Source organism: Myodes glareolus, chromosome 22, assembly GCF_982192425.1.
Source record: "Myodes glareolus chromosome 22, mMyoGla1.1, whole genome shotgun sequence".
Lineage (NCBI taxonomy): Eukaryota > Metazoa > Chordata > Mammalia > Rodentia > Cricetidae > Myodes > Myodes glareolus.
The window spans coordinates 42,140,842-42,154,868 of record NC_142047.1 but is presented as its reverse complement, the minus strand read 5'-3'; the positions used below and the strand labels follow the sequence as shown (position 1 = coordinate 42,154,868).

At 40.6% G+C, this 14,027-nt stretch overlaps 1 protein-coding gene across 1 annotated transcript in view; it reads right to left on the bottom strand.

The window, feature by feature from the left end:
- Cntnap4 (contactin associated protein family member 4) overlaps positions 1-14,027 on the bottom strand; it is a 298,020-nt gene that overhangs the window by 95,740 nt on the left and 188,253 nt on the right. Inside the window, exon 9 of the mRNA XM_048437330.3 lies at positions 3,067-3,216. Coding sequence (XP_048293287.3) covers positions 3,067-3,216 — 150 coding nt within the window. The remainder of the gene's footprint in view (positions 1-3,066; positions 3,217-14,027) is intronic.

Genomic DNA, 14,027 nt, shown 5'->3' with positions numbered 1-14,027 from the left:
CAAACCCTGAAAATGTTGGGATAACCAAGACACCACAGGGCATATATTAAAAGGATTTGGTGCTAGGGATTTACTGTAGAAGCTCTATAGCACATCTTTCAGGAATATCATAAATGCTTGTAAATTTAAAAACAATGGAAAAATAAAAATGAACTCTTAATTCAGATAGGAGTCATCTGGGGACCTCCTAGAGGGACAAACAAGCATGACAAACTTAGTCTTTCTTAAGTAAAAATATGCATGAGAAGATTTGGATTTTTTTTTAATGTTAGAGGGGTTGAGAGATAGATCTGTGGATAAGAGTACTTGTACAACCATGAGTTCAAATCCCCAGTAGTCAAATAAAGCTAGGCATAGCATTGCACATGCCTTTTACCCAAGCACTATGGAGACAGATGGAAAGAGGAGAATCCCTGGAGCTTGCTAGAGAACAGCCTCTCTTCAGGTTCAATGAGAGACCATGCTTCAAAGAAATAAGGTGGAGAGCAATAAGACAGGATGCCTGACATCCTTCTTTGGCATCCATGTACACCGGGGGGCACCTGCACCCGTGTGTGTGTGTGTGTGTGTGTGTGTGTGTGTGTGTGTGTATGTGTGTGTACCACATTCACACTTGCAGATACATAAATACATCAACAAGTCATTGGTATTTCTTAAAAATACATAAGATCTAAAACAAGGACAATAAAGAAAACTTAGATATGGGGTACACAGTAAAGCTGTCCGTTACTTTGTGATATTTCAGTAAATCTTGGTGAATCTAAACCATTTTAGAATAGTACAGAGTGTGACATGCATATCATAATAAACAAAAATTATAGCATGCATATACTTCACTTTCAAATATACAGCGTGAATAAACACAGTAGCCAGAGAAAATGCATCAAATTGCCAAGTATTACTAAATCTGAACATAGAGGTCATAAAATGCTGTAAGAAAGACAATTTCATTTTCATGATTTATTAGCAGTTTTATCCAAACTTCTATTTTTATTTTGTATCCTTTAACAATATGCTTGGTGGGTTATTTTTATTATCTTTTTCTCTGTTCTAAATCTTTTCATTTGGATTGAAAGCTCTGGGTTAACGTATTCCATATGCCTTACTATTGATTAAAAAACTATGTTCCTAGGGTAACCATAAAATCCATCATGTTTTGTAAAGTAGCTTAGTCCATAAATGAACAAATTTCAGTTTGGGAAGCAAATATTTCATTTAAAATAATATTTTTCTGCCTTTTGTAGTATTGGATTATATGAGTTTTGTTTCTTAAAGATTTTGCTTTAAATTTTGCATACATGTATGCTTCTCTATGTGTGTGTATATATGTGAGTACAGGTACCGCAGAAGTCAGAAGAGGGTGCTGGATTCCATGAAGCTGGAGGAACAGGTGTGTGAGCCTCCATGTGGTTGCTAAGAGTTAAATCTGGGTCCTCTGCAAGAGCAGCCAGTGTTCCTAACCACTGAGTCATCCCTCCAGTCCCTTGTTTTCATCTTCCTTGTTTAACTTTGTTTTTATTTGTTCTTTAATTTGCATTTAACCTCTGGTGAACTGGTCTGTGTCTTTATAACAATTCTTAAAAATCATTTGCATTTCATCGATAAGTATTGAAAATTGAAAATCATTTTTCATACCAAAAATGATTCTAGAATTAGTTATTATTTTTAAGATTTATTTCATTGTTAATTTTGTGTGTGAGTGTGTGTGTGTGTGTGTGTGTGTGTGTGTGTGTGTGTTTATGTGTGTCATAGATTGGAGGTATCAGATCTCTAGATCTGGAGTAACAGGCACTTGTGAGCTACATAACAGGGGTCTGGAAACCGAACTCTGATCCACTAGAAGAACAGTATGAGCTTGAACCACCAATGCTTCTCCCTGATCCCAGAAGCAACTATTAAACAGTAGTCATGCAATAGCCAGACAATGGTGGTGAGGGAGAATTGTCTGTATTGTCAATCATGTATTTTAATAAAACGCTGATTGGCCAGGCAGGAAGTATAGGCGGGTCAACCAGACAGGAAGTAAAGGTGGGGCAATGAGAATAGGATAAGGCTAGGGAGGAGGAAGCTCCCTTCGCCATTCCTGCTCAGACCACCACAGAGGAAAAATGTAAGCTGCCCCGCTGGAAAAGGTACTGAGCCATGTGGCTAACGTAGATAAGGATAATGGGGTAACATAAGTTATAAGAGCTAATAAGTAGCCTGATCTAATGGGCCAATCAGTTTATAATCTTATGGAGTCCTGTGTGTAATTTTCTTTGGGGTTTGTGGGCTGTGGGGTACTGGGTGGGACAGAAACCCCAACTAGCCTGTCCTCATGTTACACAACGGTATTATGGAGAATACAATGACATAATTATGTCTTGGTACTGCCTGTGCTCCCTGTGTCGAAGAGTCTAGTATTTTCACTTCAGTTGTAAAAACTCATTTTGATGCCATGAGTCTGCTTTGCCAAGCTTTTATTTCAACCAACCATCCATAAGACGGCTAAACAGTTCATTTGTTCTGTTCCCTAAGGAAAAGGCTGATGCTGAAGGCTGGTGTCCTGCTTTTATCAAATGTGCTAGTGTATTTGTTTTTCTTCCACAAAGAGATCGAGTTGCTATGACTAATTAGGTTAAATTATTTGTCCATTGGCATAATATTGAGTTCTGTACTGGGCAGTGGGGAAGCAGTGATAACCCTCTAGGGGAGCTAAGAGTCAGATCAGAGAAACACCGCAGTGACATCAACCCATCAAATCAGAGGATGATGTACATGGGCCATTGAACACTAGAAAAATCTAACAAGGCTTGAAAATAAGAAGTGAAGAAAGTGACCTACTTAAAATAAATCTCATTATAAAAACCATAAGCATAAGGAAGTCTGCCTTATAGGAATTCATTTTAAGTCATAATTTGTCATTTTGATCCACTCAATATTTCCATGTTTAAAGAGAGTTAAAAAAATAGTCCTGGGTTAGCAGGGTTAGCACTGGTCAAAGCATGTGAGATACCATCCCCATGACTCAGAATTGGGAACACAAACATGATTCAATGGATCATATGACCTGACTCCGTTTCTCACCTCCAAAATAAAAGATGCCTCCTGAATTAACCTGCTCAGGCCCCAGCCAAGGAGAAGCTGGGGTGACATGTCCATCCACGACCACAGTCAGGTGATTCCTTTTAGCAGAGAAGGAGACAGAGTGCCACTGGCCGTCGTCTAAGCCAGCACCTGGGGGAAGAGGTAGAAAAAAAGCTTTCAATAGCAAACACAAGGCAGTCAGTGGCTCATGAGCAGCAGTAGACATTTGAGATCAACTGCAAGGCTTGAATCTACTGAAGACTCACCTTCCCTGAGGGAGACATTATAAGACATCCATGGATGCTCGAACCCCATATGTACTGTGCCTTTTTTCTGCATATATGTAACTATGATAAACAACTTGCAAATTAAGCACAGTCAGCCATTAGCAGTAGTAACTCAAGACTAGAATCGAAAAATATACTATAAGCATCATTTAAGCCCTACGAACTGCTTACTTCTGGGATTTTCCACTTAGTATTTGCAGACCATAGCTGACCACAGTCACTGAAGCTATGGAAAGTAAAGGCATAGATATCAGGACATCATTTGAATTGTCCCCCATACCAAATGTGAAGGATATGCCTATAATCCCACCGCTTGGGAGGATAGATGATACAGGAGGATTAGGAGTTCGAAGCCAGCCTAGACAACATAGTAAGTTGAGGGAGGAGAGAGAGAGAGGGGAGAGAGAGAGAGAGAGAGAGAGATTTTAGGATGTGGAGCCCTTGCACAGTCAAGCAGCTAAGTGGACTCAGTGGGTTTTCTCAAAAGAGCACATGGTATAAGGAGGGAAGCGGTTATTGGGAATGAGGGAAGGAAGGGGGGGGTAGATTTGATCAAATCACATTTTACATCTATATGAAATTATCAAACAATAGTCATTAAAACCATATGTTGTATACTAAATATCTTGCAAAAGGACACAGCATAGATTAAGCATAAGGTTGTGTACATGGGTTTGACCTAAGATTGCTGGAGAAAACCTTTGTGACCAGAGACTTCACAGAAACACTTTCCGTCGAAGAGCGATGTCTGACATCCAACGCTCCCTGATTCAGCTCCATGGAATGTATTTACTGTGACTGTCAAAGTACAGAGAACTGGTTCTCCCTCGCCCCTGCTCACTCTTGCTCTCACTCCCTTTGTATAAAACATACACATTTCCAAACAGACTCACAATTTTATATAAATATGATATGGCCGTTATAAAAACCAAGAACTTCCCCTGAAACACGGTCTCTAGTTCTTCCTAAGGCGACCCTCATGCCATTGCCCTTCCTCTCAAAGGCAAAAGACACAATAGCTGTGTCCGAGGTGAAGCAGGGATAGGGACACTGATTTCTTTGTGGTGGATTTGCCAGTCGTACAGTCAGAGACCATGCAAGTCAGCAAATCAAAGTACAATCGTCCTGTGAAGCCCGGGGAGCCATTCGTAATCACCTTATAAAGCTGAATGAGTTTCCCTCACAATTGCGGCGTGAAAGTGCACCAAAGCTCTCTTAAATTGTTACATTGTTTTGTCAGGGGTGTACTAAAAGGGACACAGATACTACCCAGGGTTAAAAGCACACTATCCTATCATCCAAGGGAAGAATTTTTTTAGGAGCCAATTCTGGATTGCTGTGTGAAAGATACTTGGACACAGCAGTGAAGAAGGCACATTAGATACTTACTAAAAAGGCTATTTCTGAGAGTGGACTCTACTGAAAAGATAGACTAGAGTTATAAAGCTCATGACTAAGATTAGTAAATCTATCAAAAGTTCCCCATTTGTCCTTCCAGCACGACCTTTAGGAGGCAGCACTCAGAGTGGCAAACCTTTGTTTACTTACTTAACTCATAAGTGCAGGGGCTTCCAGCTACAACTCTGGTCCCTATGTGTCCTCTAACTTGCCCACCAAGCACAGATATGCCAAAATGAATGGCTCCAATCTGTTGTTTCTCCTTAGTTTTTTTTTCCTTAGAGTTTGCTTTTTCTTTTTCTTTTTCAATTAATTAAATAATTTTTTAAAAGAAAACAAACTATATTTTTTCATTATACATACCAATCCAATTTCTTACTCCTTCCCCTCCTCCTATTCCCCCCTCATACCCTCCTACCCCACCCCCATCCAATCTTCAGAGCAGGGAAGGCACATTGCTTTGGGGAAGATCCAAGGTCCTCCCTACTATATCTAGACTGAGCAAAGTATCCATCCAAAGAGAATAGGTTCCCTAAAAGCCAGTACATGTAGGAGGGATAAATCCTGGTGCCACTGCCAGCGGCCCATCAGTTGGCCCCAGCCATGCAACTGTCAGCCACAGTCAGAGGGGCTAGTTCGGTCCCATGCTTGTGACTTCCCAATCTGGCTAGAGTTGGTGAGCTCCTATTAGCTCAGGTAGACTTTGTCAGTGGGTGAACCCATCATAGTATTGACCTCTTTGTTCATATTCCCATTCCTCTTACTCTTCAACTGGACATTGGGAGCTTAGCCCAGAGCACTGATGCCGGTCTCTGCCTCTGTTTCTATCAGTTGCTGGATGAAGATTCTATGATGATATTTAAGATATTCATCAGTCTGACTACAGGACAAGTCAAGATTGGGTCCCCCTCTGCTTTAATGCTTAGGGTCTTAGGTGGGGTCATCCTTGTGAATTCCTGGGAATTTCTCCAGAGCCAGGTTTCTTGCTAATTCTATAATGTCTCCGTCAATCAAGATATCTCTTTCCTTGCTCTCATCTCTGTCCTTCCTCCTTCTAGACTATCCCATTACCTCATGTTCTACTCACCCCTCCCTTTCTCCCCTCATCTCTTCACCCCTCCACCTTCTCTTCTCCACCCTCCCCCATGCTCCCAATTTTGTCAGGTGATCTTGTCTGTTTCGACTTTTCAGGTGGATCTATTTATGTTTTTCTTAGGGTTCACCTTATTACTTAGTTTCTCTAGGATCATTAACTATAGGCTCAATTTCTTTTGTTTATAGCTAGTATCCACTTATGAGTGAGTTCATACCATATTCATTTTTTTGGGGTCTGGGTTACTTCACTCAGGATAGTGTTCTCTAATTCCATCCATTTGCATGCAAAATTCAAGGTGTCATTGTTTTTAACTGTTTTTTAACTAATGTGTAAATATGCCACATTTTCTTTATCCATTCTTTGGTTGAGGGCATCTAGGTTATTTCCAGGGACTGGCTATTACAATTAATTCTGCTATGAACATGGTTGGACAAATGCCTTTATAGTATTTTGAGGATCTTTTGGGCATATACCCAAGAGTGGTATTGCTGGATCCTGAGGTAAGTTAACTTCAGATTTTCTGAGAAACTGCCATATCGATTTCTAAAGTGATTATACAAGTTTGTATTCCCACCAGCAATGAATGAATGTTCCCCTTACTCTAGATTCTCTCTAGCATAAGCTAGAGATTTTGATCTTAGCCATTCTGACAGGTGTAAGATGGTATCTCAGAGTTGTTTTGATTTGCATTTCCCTGATAGCTAAGGATGTTGAACATTTTCTTAAGTATCTTTTGGTCATTTGAGATTCTTCTATTGAGAATTCTCTGTTTAGTTCTGTACCCCATTTTTAATTGGGTTATTTAGAATTTTGATGTCTAAATTCTTGAGTTCTTTATATATTTTGATGATCAGTCTTTTGTCTGATGTGGGTTTGGTTAAAATTTTATCCCAATCAGTAGGTTGCCTTTTTGTCTTATTGACTGTGATCTTTGCTTTACAGAAGCTTCTCAGTTTTCCCATTTATTAATTGTTGTTCTCAGTGTCTGTGCTACAGGGATTATATTTAGAAAGTGATCTCCTGTGCCCATGAATTGAAGACTACTTCCCACTTTCTCTTCTATCAGGTTCAGTGTGGTTAGACTTATATTGAGGTCTTTAATCCATTTGAACTTGAGTTTTGTGCATGGGGATAGATATGGTTCTCTTTTCATTCTTCTACATGTTGACATCCAGTTGTGCCAGCGCCATTTGTTGCTTTTCAACAAAGAAAACACCTATGCTGATGAATTTTCTAGTGGTCAAACTGTCCTATGATTGTGAGTGAACAGGGCCATGTGCCTACACCCATGTCTGTGTGAATACATGCCACATTGTGCTCATGGAGGTAAGAACGCCTAAGGTGGCAGCTCTCCCCTCTACTTGCTTGTGAGTCCTTTGTTCTCACTGTGGCATACGTCAAGCTAACTGACCTGCTAAGTGTTGCAGATTCTCCCATATCTGCTCCCCATCTTCCCAGGGGAGAATTAGGATTACGGACATGTACTACCACATCTGGTGCTCTCAGGAATTCAGATTCAGGTCTTCACTCTTGTTCTGCACATGTTTTATCCACTGAATAATCAATTGCCCCAGCCCTGATTTTATTTCCTTCTTTAGTTATAGAGTTTGATATGCAGCCCAAGATGATTTTAAAATAAGTATCATCCTATCCCAGCCACCCACATGCTGGGGCTCCAAGGTATGTGCTGCCTTGTCTGGCTTGCATAGTGATACTTTTCTAACACAAGATAAATTGGATTACTATAAAATCCATGATATATCAAGTACAGGTCTAGAGACTGATGGTTAAAAGCATGGCCTGCTCTTCCTGAGGACCAGGATTTGATTCCCAGCACCCACCTGGTACTTGACAGTCATCTGTAACTCCACCCCTGGGGATCCAATCTTTTTTTCGGCCTCCAAAGACCCTTCATGCACAAGGTACACAGGCATACATGCAGACAAAACATCCATACACATAAAATAAAAACTGAAAATGAAACATTAAAAAATGTAAGTCTACTAAACATGTACTTATGCCTTATATGGGTTTCTTTGTTCTATAACCATTTCCAAAAGCTTTATGTTTGTTCTCATACTTGTGGGTTCATACAGACCCCGCAAAGAGATCATAGTGGTCCAAGGATTGCGCTTTGTGTAGCTGTGCCCTGGGCATCTGCTGACTGGGCATGGGACAGAATTAAACCAAAGGCTGGGGCAGGCCTTTGGAATCCTACTTTCCATACGGAAGCCAAGTTAGATTATGAACAAAAGATTGGCAGGACAACCCACGCTGCAATTTGGCCCAGTGAAATGCAATCATTTAACTGGCCAGCAGGTTAAGAACTGGGGCCACACTTCCAGAGCGGCCTTTAGAAAGCTGAAATTTGGTATAATAGACATCATTTACCTGTGGAGTAGACTTATTGCCTGTCAACGGGATGGATTGCTCAAATTAAAACATGAGTGATCCCTAACATATTTCGATTAGCCCTACCTAGTAAATCAGACTCCACTTCACTTTCCTACCTTTCAATCTGATAGGAAGTGTCCCCTTTGAACGCCACACTACAGTTAAAGGGAGGAACTTTACCTTGTTCTTTGCAACTTGTTCCTTGTTCTTTCCCCTTATTAATTATATTACCTAACTCAACTCTATCGCTCCTTTATTAGTGATTCATCTCATTGCTGTGACAGAATACCTAAGAGCAATGACTTAAGAAAGGAAAAGTTTATAGGACTGAAAAGATGACTCATTGGTTCAGAATGCTTCCTGCTCTTTCAGAGGACCTGAGTTCAGTTCTCAACACCTGAACTTGGTAACTCACAATCTGTTATAATTCCAGATGCCCTGAAACCCTCTTCTGGCCTCCATGGCTACTTTGACACACACACGCACACACACACACACACACACACACACACACACACACATTTAACACTTAAAACACACACACATTTAACACATAACACACACATTTAACACTTATAACACACACATTTAACACTTATAACACACACATTTAACACTTATAACACACACACATCCTTTTTAAAAGAAAGAAGGTTTATTATGGTTTATGGCTAGATGTCATGACAGAATTCCTGATGCCAGACATGTGTAGCTGAGATTATTCCCATACCAGTAGGAAAAACAAAATAAAACAAACAAAACAAAAAAAATTAACAAACCAAAACCAGAAAGAGATCAGACCCGAGGTAACCCTCAGCAATTCAGATCCACCATCCCACCTCCTCCAATCTTCTCTGCAGCGTCAAAGTTTTCAAAAACCCCAAACATCACCCATAACTGTGAACTAAGAATCCTAAGTCATGAGCCTGTGAGGGAGATGTTTCACACTGAAACTATTACACCCATCACTCATAATCCCTTTTCCATCCTGGGCAGCAAGACCAGGGCCATGAGGAGGCAAGTACTCTATCACAGAGCTATATTCCAGGCCCCACTCATCGGTGGAGTAAGTACATTGTTGCTATATTAATAAAGAAATAATTGCAACAATGTTCTTGAGCAATGGCTCCCAAGTACTGTTTGGTGCTTTCTATGTATTACGTAATTTACACCACAGTAGTTATTGCCCTTGTTTTAATTATGAAGAAAATGAAGCTTTGGGAGACTAAATGATTACCGTGGGTGCTATCCAGCTAATAAGCAACAAAAACAAACCAGAAACCCTTGCCTGACTCTAAAACCCACAATTTTCTCTGCCTATAAGGCAGGTGTTCTCATTATTTTTCTTCACGTCAGACAATCAACTTTGAGAAGGGGGAAAGGCAGGGCTGGCAATAAGGCATGTGGCTACAAAGAAGCTGAGCTGTGAGAACCTGGCTGCCATGCAGGGCCAGGTGAAGGACCTGTGTAGTGTGAGGGGGCCGGCTTGTTGGGGTTTCTGTCCTGCCTGGTACCCCACAGCTGGCATATCCCAAAGAAAATCACACATAGGACTCCATAAGGTTATAAACTGATTGGGCCATTAGGTCAGGCTTCTTATTAGTCCTTGTAACTTATATTAATCCCTTATCATTATCTATGTTAGACACATGGCTCAGTACCTTTCTCAGTGTGGCAGCTCACATGTTGCCTCTTCGGTGGTCTGGGCAGGAACGGCAAAGGAAGCTTCCTGCTTCCCAGAATTCTCCTGTTCTCATTGCATCACCTCTACTTCCTGTCTGGTTTTCCCGCCTATACTTCTTGCCTGGCCAATCAGCGTTTTATTAAAATACATGATTGACAGAATACAGATAATTCTCCCACACCAGACCTGGAGCTATCCCACTGAACATAAGTAAACTCCCAGAATGCCAACATCAGTAGCTTTGTGACAAAAGGATCAAGAGAAGAAACCAAAACTATTTCTAGGCTGCCTGTATTGGTGCATGCCTGCCTATTATCCCAACACTTGGAAGGCAGAAACAAGAGAAGGGCTGTAAGTTCAAGGCCAGCCTAGTCTACATAGTAAGCTCCTGGCCAGCAAGCAAGGTCTTTTCTCAAAACATCAAAGGAATAAACAAACAAAAATACTGCTATTTCAAATTCTTGGTTGTATACAGCCCCAAAAGAAAATTAGATTAATGTATAAACAAGAGGGATACTAAATTTCTCCCTCCTCTAAATAATGTGAATAACTACTGTCACTATTTGAATGTTTAATGTCCCATTGCAGGTTAATGGTTTGAAAGACTGGTCTCCGGGTGATGCAACTTTGAGGCTGTGGAGCCTTCAAGCCTAGCTAATGGAGGCAGGTCACCAGGATCTTCTTCTGAAGGCTAGCTATAGAACAACCCCTAGGTCCGGCCTCTCTGCCTCCTGACCAGATGTGGTGTTGACAGGCTCCTGTATCACACATTCTGTGATAATGAAGCCTACAGCTCCAACATGCCTTTCCCGGGATGATGGACCGAAACTCCCCAAGGTTATGAGCTAAGCCAGCCCTTCCTCCCTGACACGGCTTCTGCCAGGAGTGGTGATGCCAGCAACACACACGAAAATGGCCACCGCAATGACTAATGTCGGTTATTTCATCATGATTTCTTCCTTTCATCCTTCTAGATAACGATTACAACAATACCAGATCACAGAATTATCCCCACTTCCTAAGAGCATTTCATCTACAGCGAACGTTTGTTTTCTAGACGCACTGGTCCATGAACAGAACCCCAGATTGTATGTCATTCTCAATATGTCTACATCAAGTTGCTCACGTGAGTCTTCTTGCAACGAGCAACAGTCTCAAGGTGCCCAAACGCCAAATACGTCCAAGGTGATCTTAGGCTAGGAGAACACTGCCCACTGCAAATACAAGAACTAAATAATAAATGGAAGTATTTGCAGTTGTAGGTGGTGGAAAGAATGGAATTGTTCTAGAGCCTTCTCTTCCTCAATCCAAGTCTTCAACCCTTGCTCTGGGTTAAGCCACATAACTGTTACACAGATCATAGCAGGAAGTGAGCAGGTTTTTATCTGTTTTCTCCGGTGTAATCTGCAGGCCTGTCGTAAATTGCTATAGAAACAGTCCGACAGCTCAGCTGTCCTCAGCCTCCGCTTAGACTGTAGCAAGCATCTAGAAGGGAAGATAGATAAGAAAAGCATCAAGCCTGCCACTTAGGGAAGATCCTCTGCAAAGGGGCAGGAGGCAATTACACGGATGCCATCATTCAAGGAGCCCCTGAAGAGCAACGCCCATCTCCAAAGATCTCCCAGCGCTCTGAAATCACAGGGCTCCTGCGTTTCCTAACGAGCGTCACTAGCCAGAATTAAGGACCCAGATCACTAGATAGCTCCTGTCAGGGTAAAAATATAGGGGTCATTGGGAACTATGCCTTCAGTGGAGGGCAGGAGTTTGAAGGAGACAGGTTTACAGAGTGAAGAGAGGAAGAGATTAACAAAGAAAGGGGATGAGGTGGAACTAAGGAATGGTTTCTACTGGGGGAGACACACCGAGAGAGCTGTACCATTGCCAGGAACACCAGGATTGGAAATGTCTACCAAAACACACACCTCAGACAGCACCAGCGATTACCACAGGCAACTTCTGCTCTGGGGCTTGAAAAAAAGCTTGTCCACAAGCCTGATTTTTCCAATTAGGCAAAAATGCTAAGATTATTGTAGGAACTTCAAACTTGACAGCAAAGAATTTCATTTCTAATAAGGAAATACAACTGCGTTGTTATGTTAGGTCCTTGAAGGCATCTGGATGGGTTTTGATTTGACATCTCTAACAGTGACAAGGGCTGAAAACACCTTCTGTCATGAGGGATTAAAGAGCCCTGCTAAAACGTCTCATGATTTAGGCTAATATACTATCATTAATATTTCAAGGATGGCTTAGGTTCACATAATATTTTCAAATAATTCCAAATGACAATTTGCCAATGGTACACTCCATTACAAATTTATCCTGATAATTCAGATATTTGCATAATTCAGTTCTTCCTCTGTATAATTTAGTTTCTTTCACTAGGAAAGGCAAAAATATTTTTTAATTTTTCAAACCCTTAGGATTGTTAATTTATATGTCTAATAACTATGAATGTTTAAGTCATCCCTATTTAATGAAAAGATTTAGTATAGTATAGTAACCCAAATGACCCCTAGTGAAAGGTCATTTCCTATGGGAAAAGAAGCTAACCAGCCAAAAACTAACATTTAAGTAATTCATTTGTAAATTTAAACAAAATATTTGCTTCACTGAAATTCACAAAAATTAACATATATCCCATAACCTACTTGGGGTGCACTTAATAAGGTTTGACAACCAAATCAATAGCTGTATTACAATGACTTGAAATAAAGTCATGTGTCACTGTTGGATCAGCATTATGTTGTAATAAATCTTTTCATTACATAAGGATGGCTTAAACTTTCATAGTTATTAGATATATAATTTTGAAGGAAACCGGAAAAAAAGAGTGGGGAGAGTTGGTGGCCAACGGTGGCTATTTTCAATGTAATTTATTTTTACCACCCTGACTCTCATAGTTAGATTCCTTATTACAAGCTATGAAAATAATCATATAAAGTCACATGATATCATAATGGATTTTGCCTTGTCCATGTTCAAACATTCATTTAGAGATTTTAAAGTCACTTAGGGTATTCTATGCAGAGCTATACCTAGTAATTTATTAACCACACATTCCTGGAAAGAGGTTGGAAGTGAGCTAGCTTCACGCAGCTCACTACAGTGATGTTGTACCAAAGCAGTTTCTTTAAGATGTTGAAAACTAGGCTATGGCTGTAACCACTTCAAGAGGATGCTAAATACATCACAATACTCTACACACTAGTGACTAGCTTACATTTTTAGACTCTCAGTTTAGGAGTCTCTTAATTATTCATATGGCACTGATTAATTCATTTCCTTTGGTCCAGACTACAAATCCGCCACATTGAATATTACATAAGAAGTCACAGCATAGTACTTCTCAAAAATTATAATTAATGCTGACTTTCTAACACTGTAACTTAAACTGTGGCGATGCAGGAACATGAATGGCAATAAAAATATACAAACAATGGATCCCTGTGCTGGCTGGTTTTATGTCAACTTGACACAAGGTGAAGCTTTTGGAAAAGAGAACCTCACTTGAAAAACTGCCTCTACCAGATTGACCTGTGGACAAGTCTGTGGTATGTTTTCTTGATTGATGATTGATGTGGGAGGGTCCAGCTCACTGTAGGTGGTGCTGTGCCTTGGCTAGTGGTCCTGGGTGCTCTCTGAAAGCAGGCTGAGGAAGGTATGAGGAGAAAACCAGAAGCAGCATGTCTCCATGGCCTCTGCATCAGTTCCTGTCTCCAGATTCCTGTCCTACCTCCTCTGATGATGGGCTATGATGTGGGAATGTTAGTGAAGCAAACCTTCTCCTCTCCTGGTTCCTTGTGGTCATAGTTTTTTCTCACTATGAAAGTCTCCGAAAGCCCAACTAAGCACCACGCCAGCACCAATTGGTATACATACTTTTCTTATTAGTTCTAGACTCTATTTCAACTTTTCTCATTTTTTTCCTTCCCTAATCATATTCTATAAATGTTGGTGATGGTTAATATACAGGAATAGTACAGTAACATCTACAAATTGTTTTTAAAGATCATTTATTAAATTAATGTAGTAGTTTACCCCAATGTGACCTCTAGCTGCCAGGAGTAGATGCTATTCTGTATATGAAAAGCTCTGATGG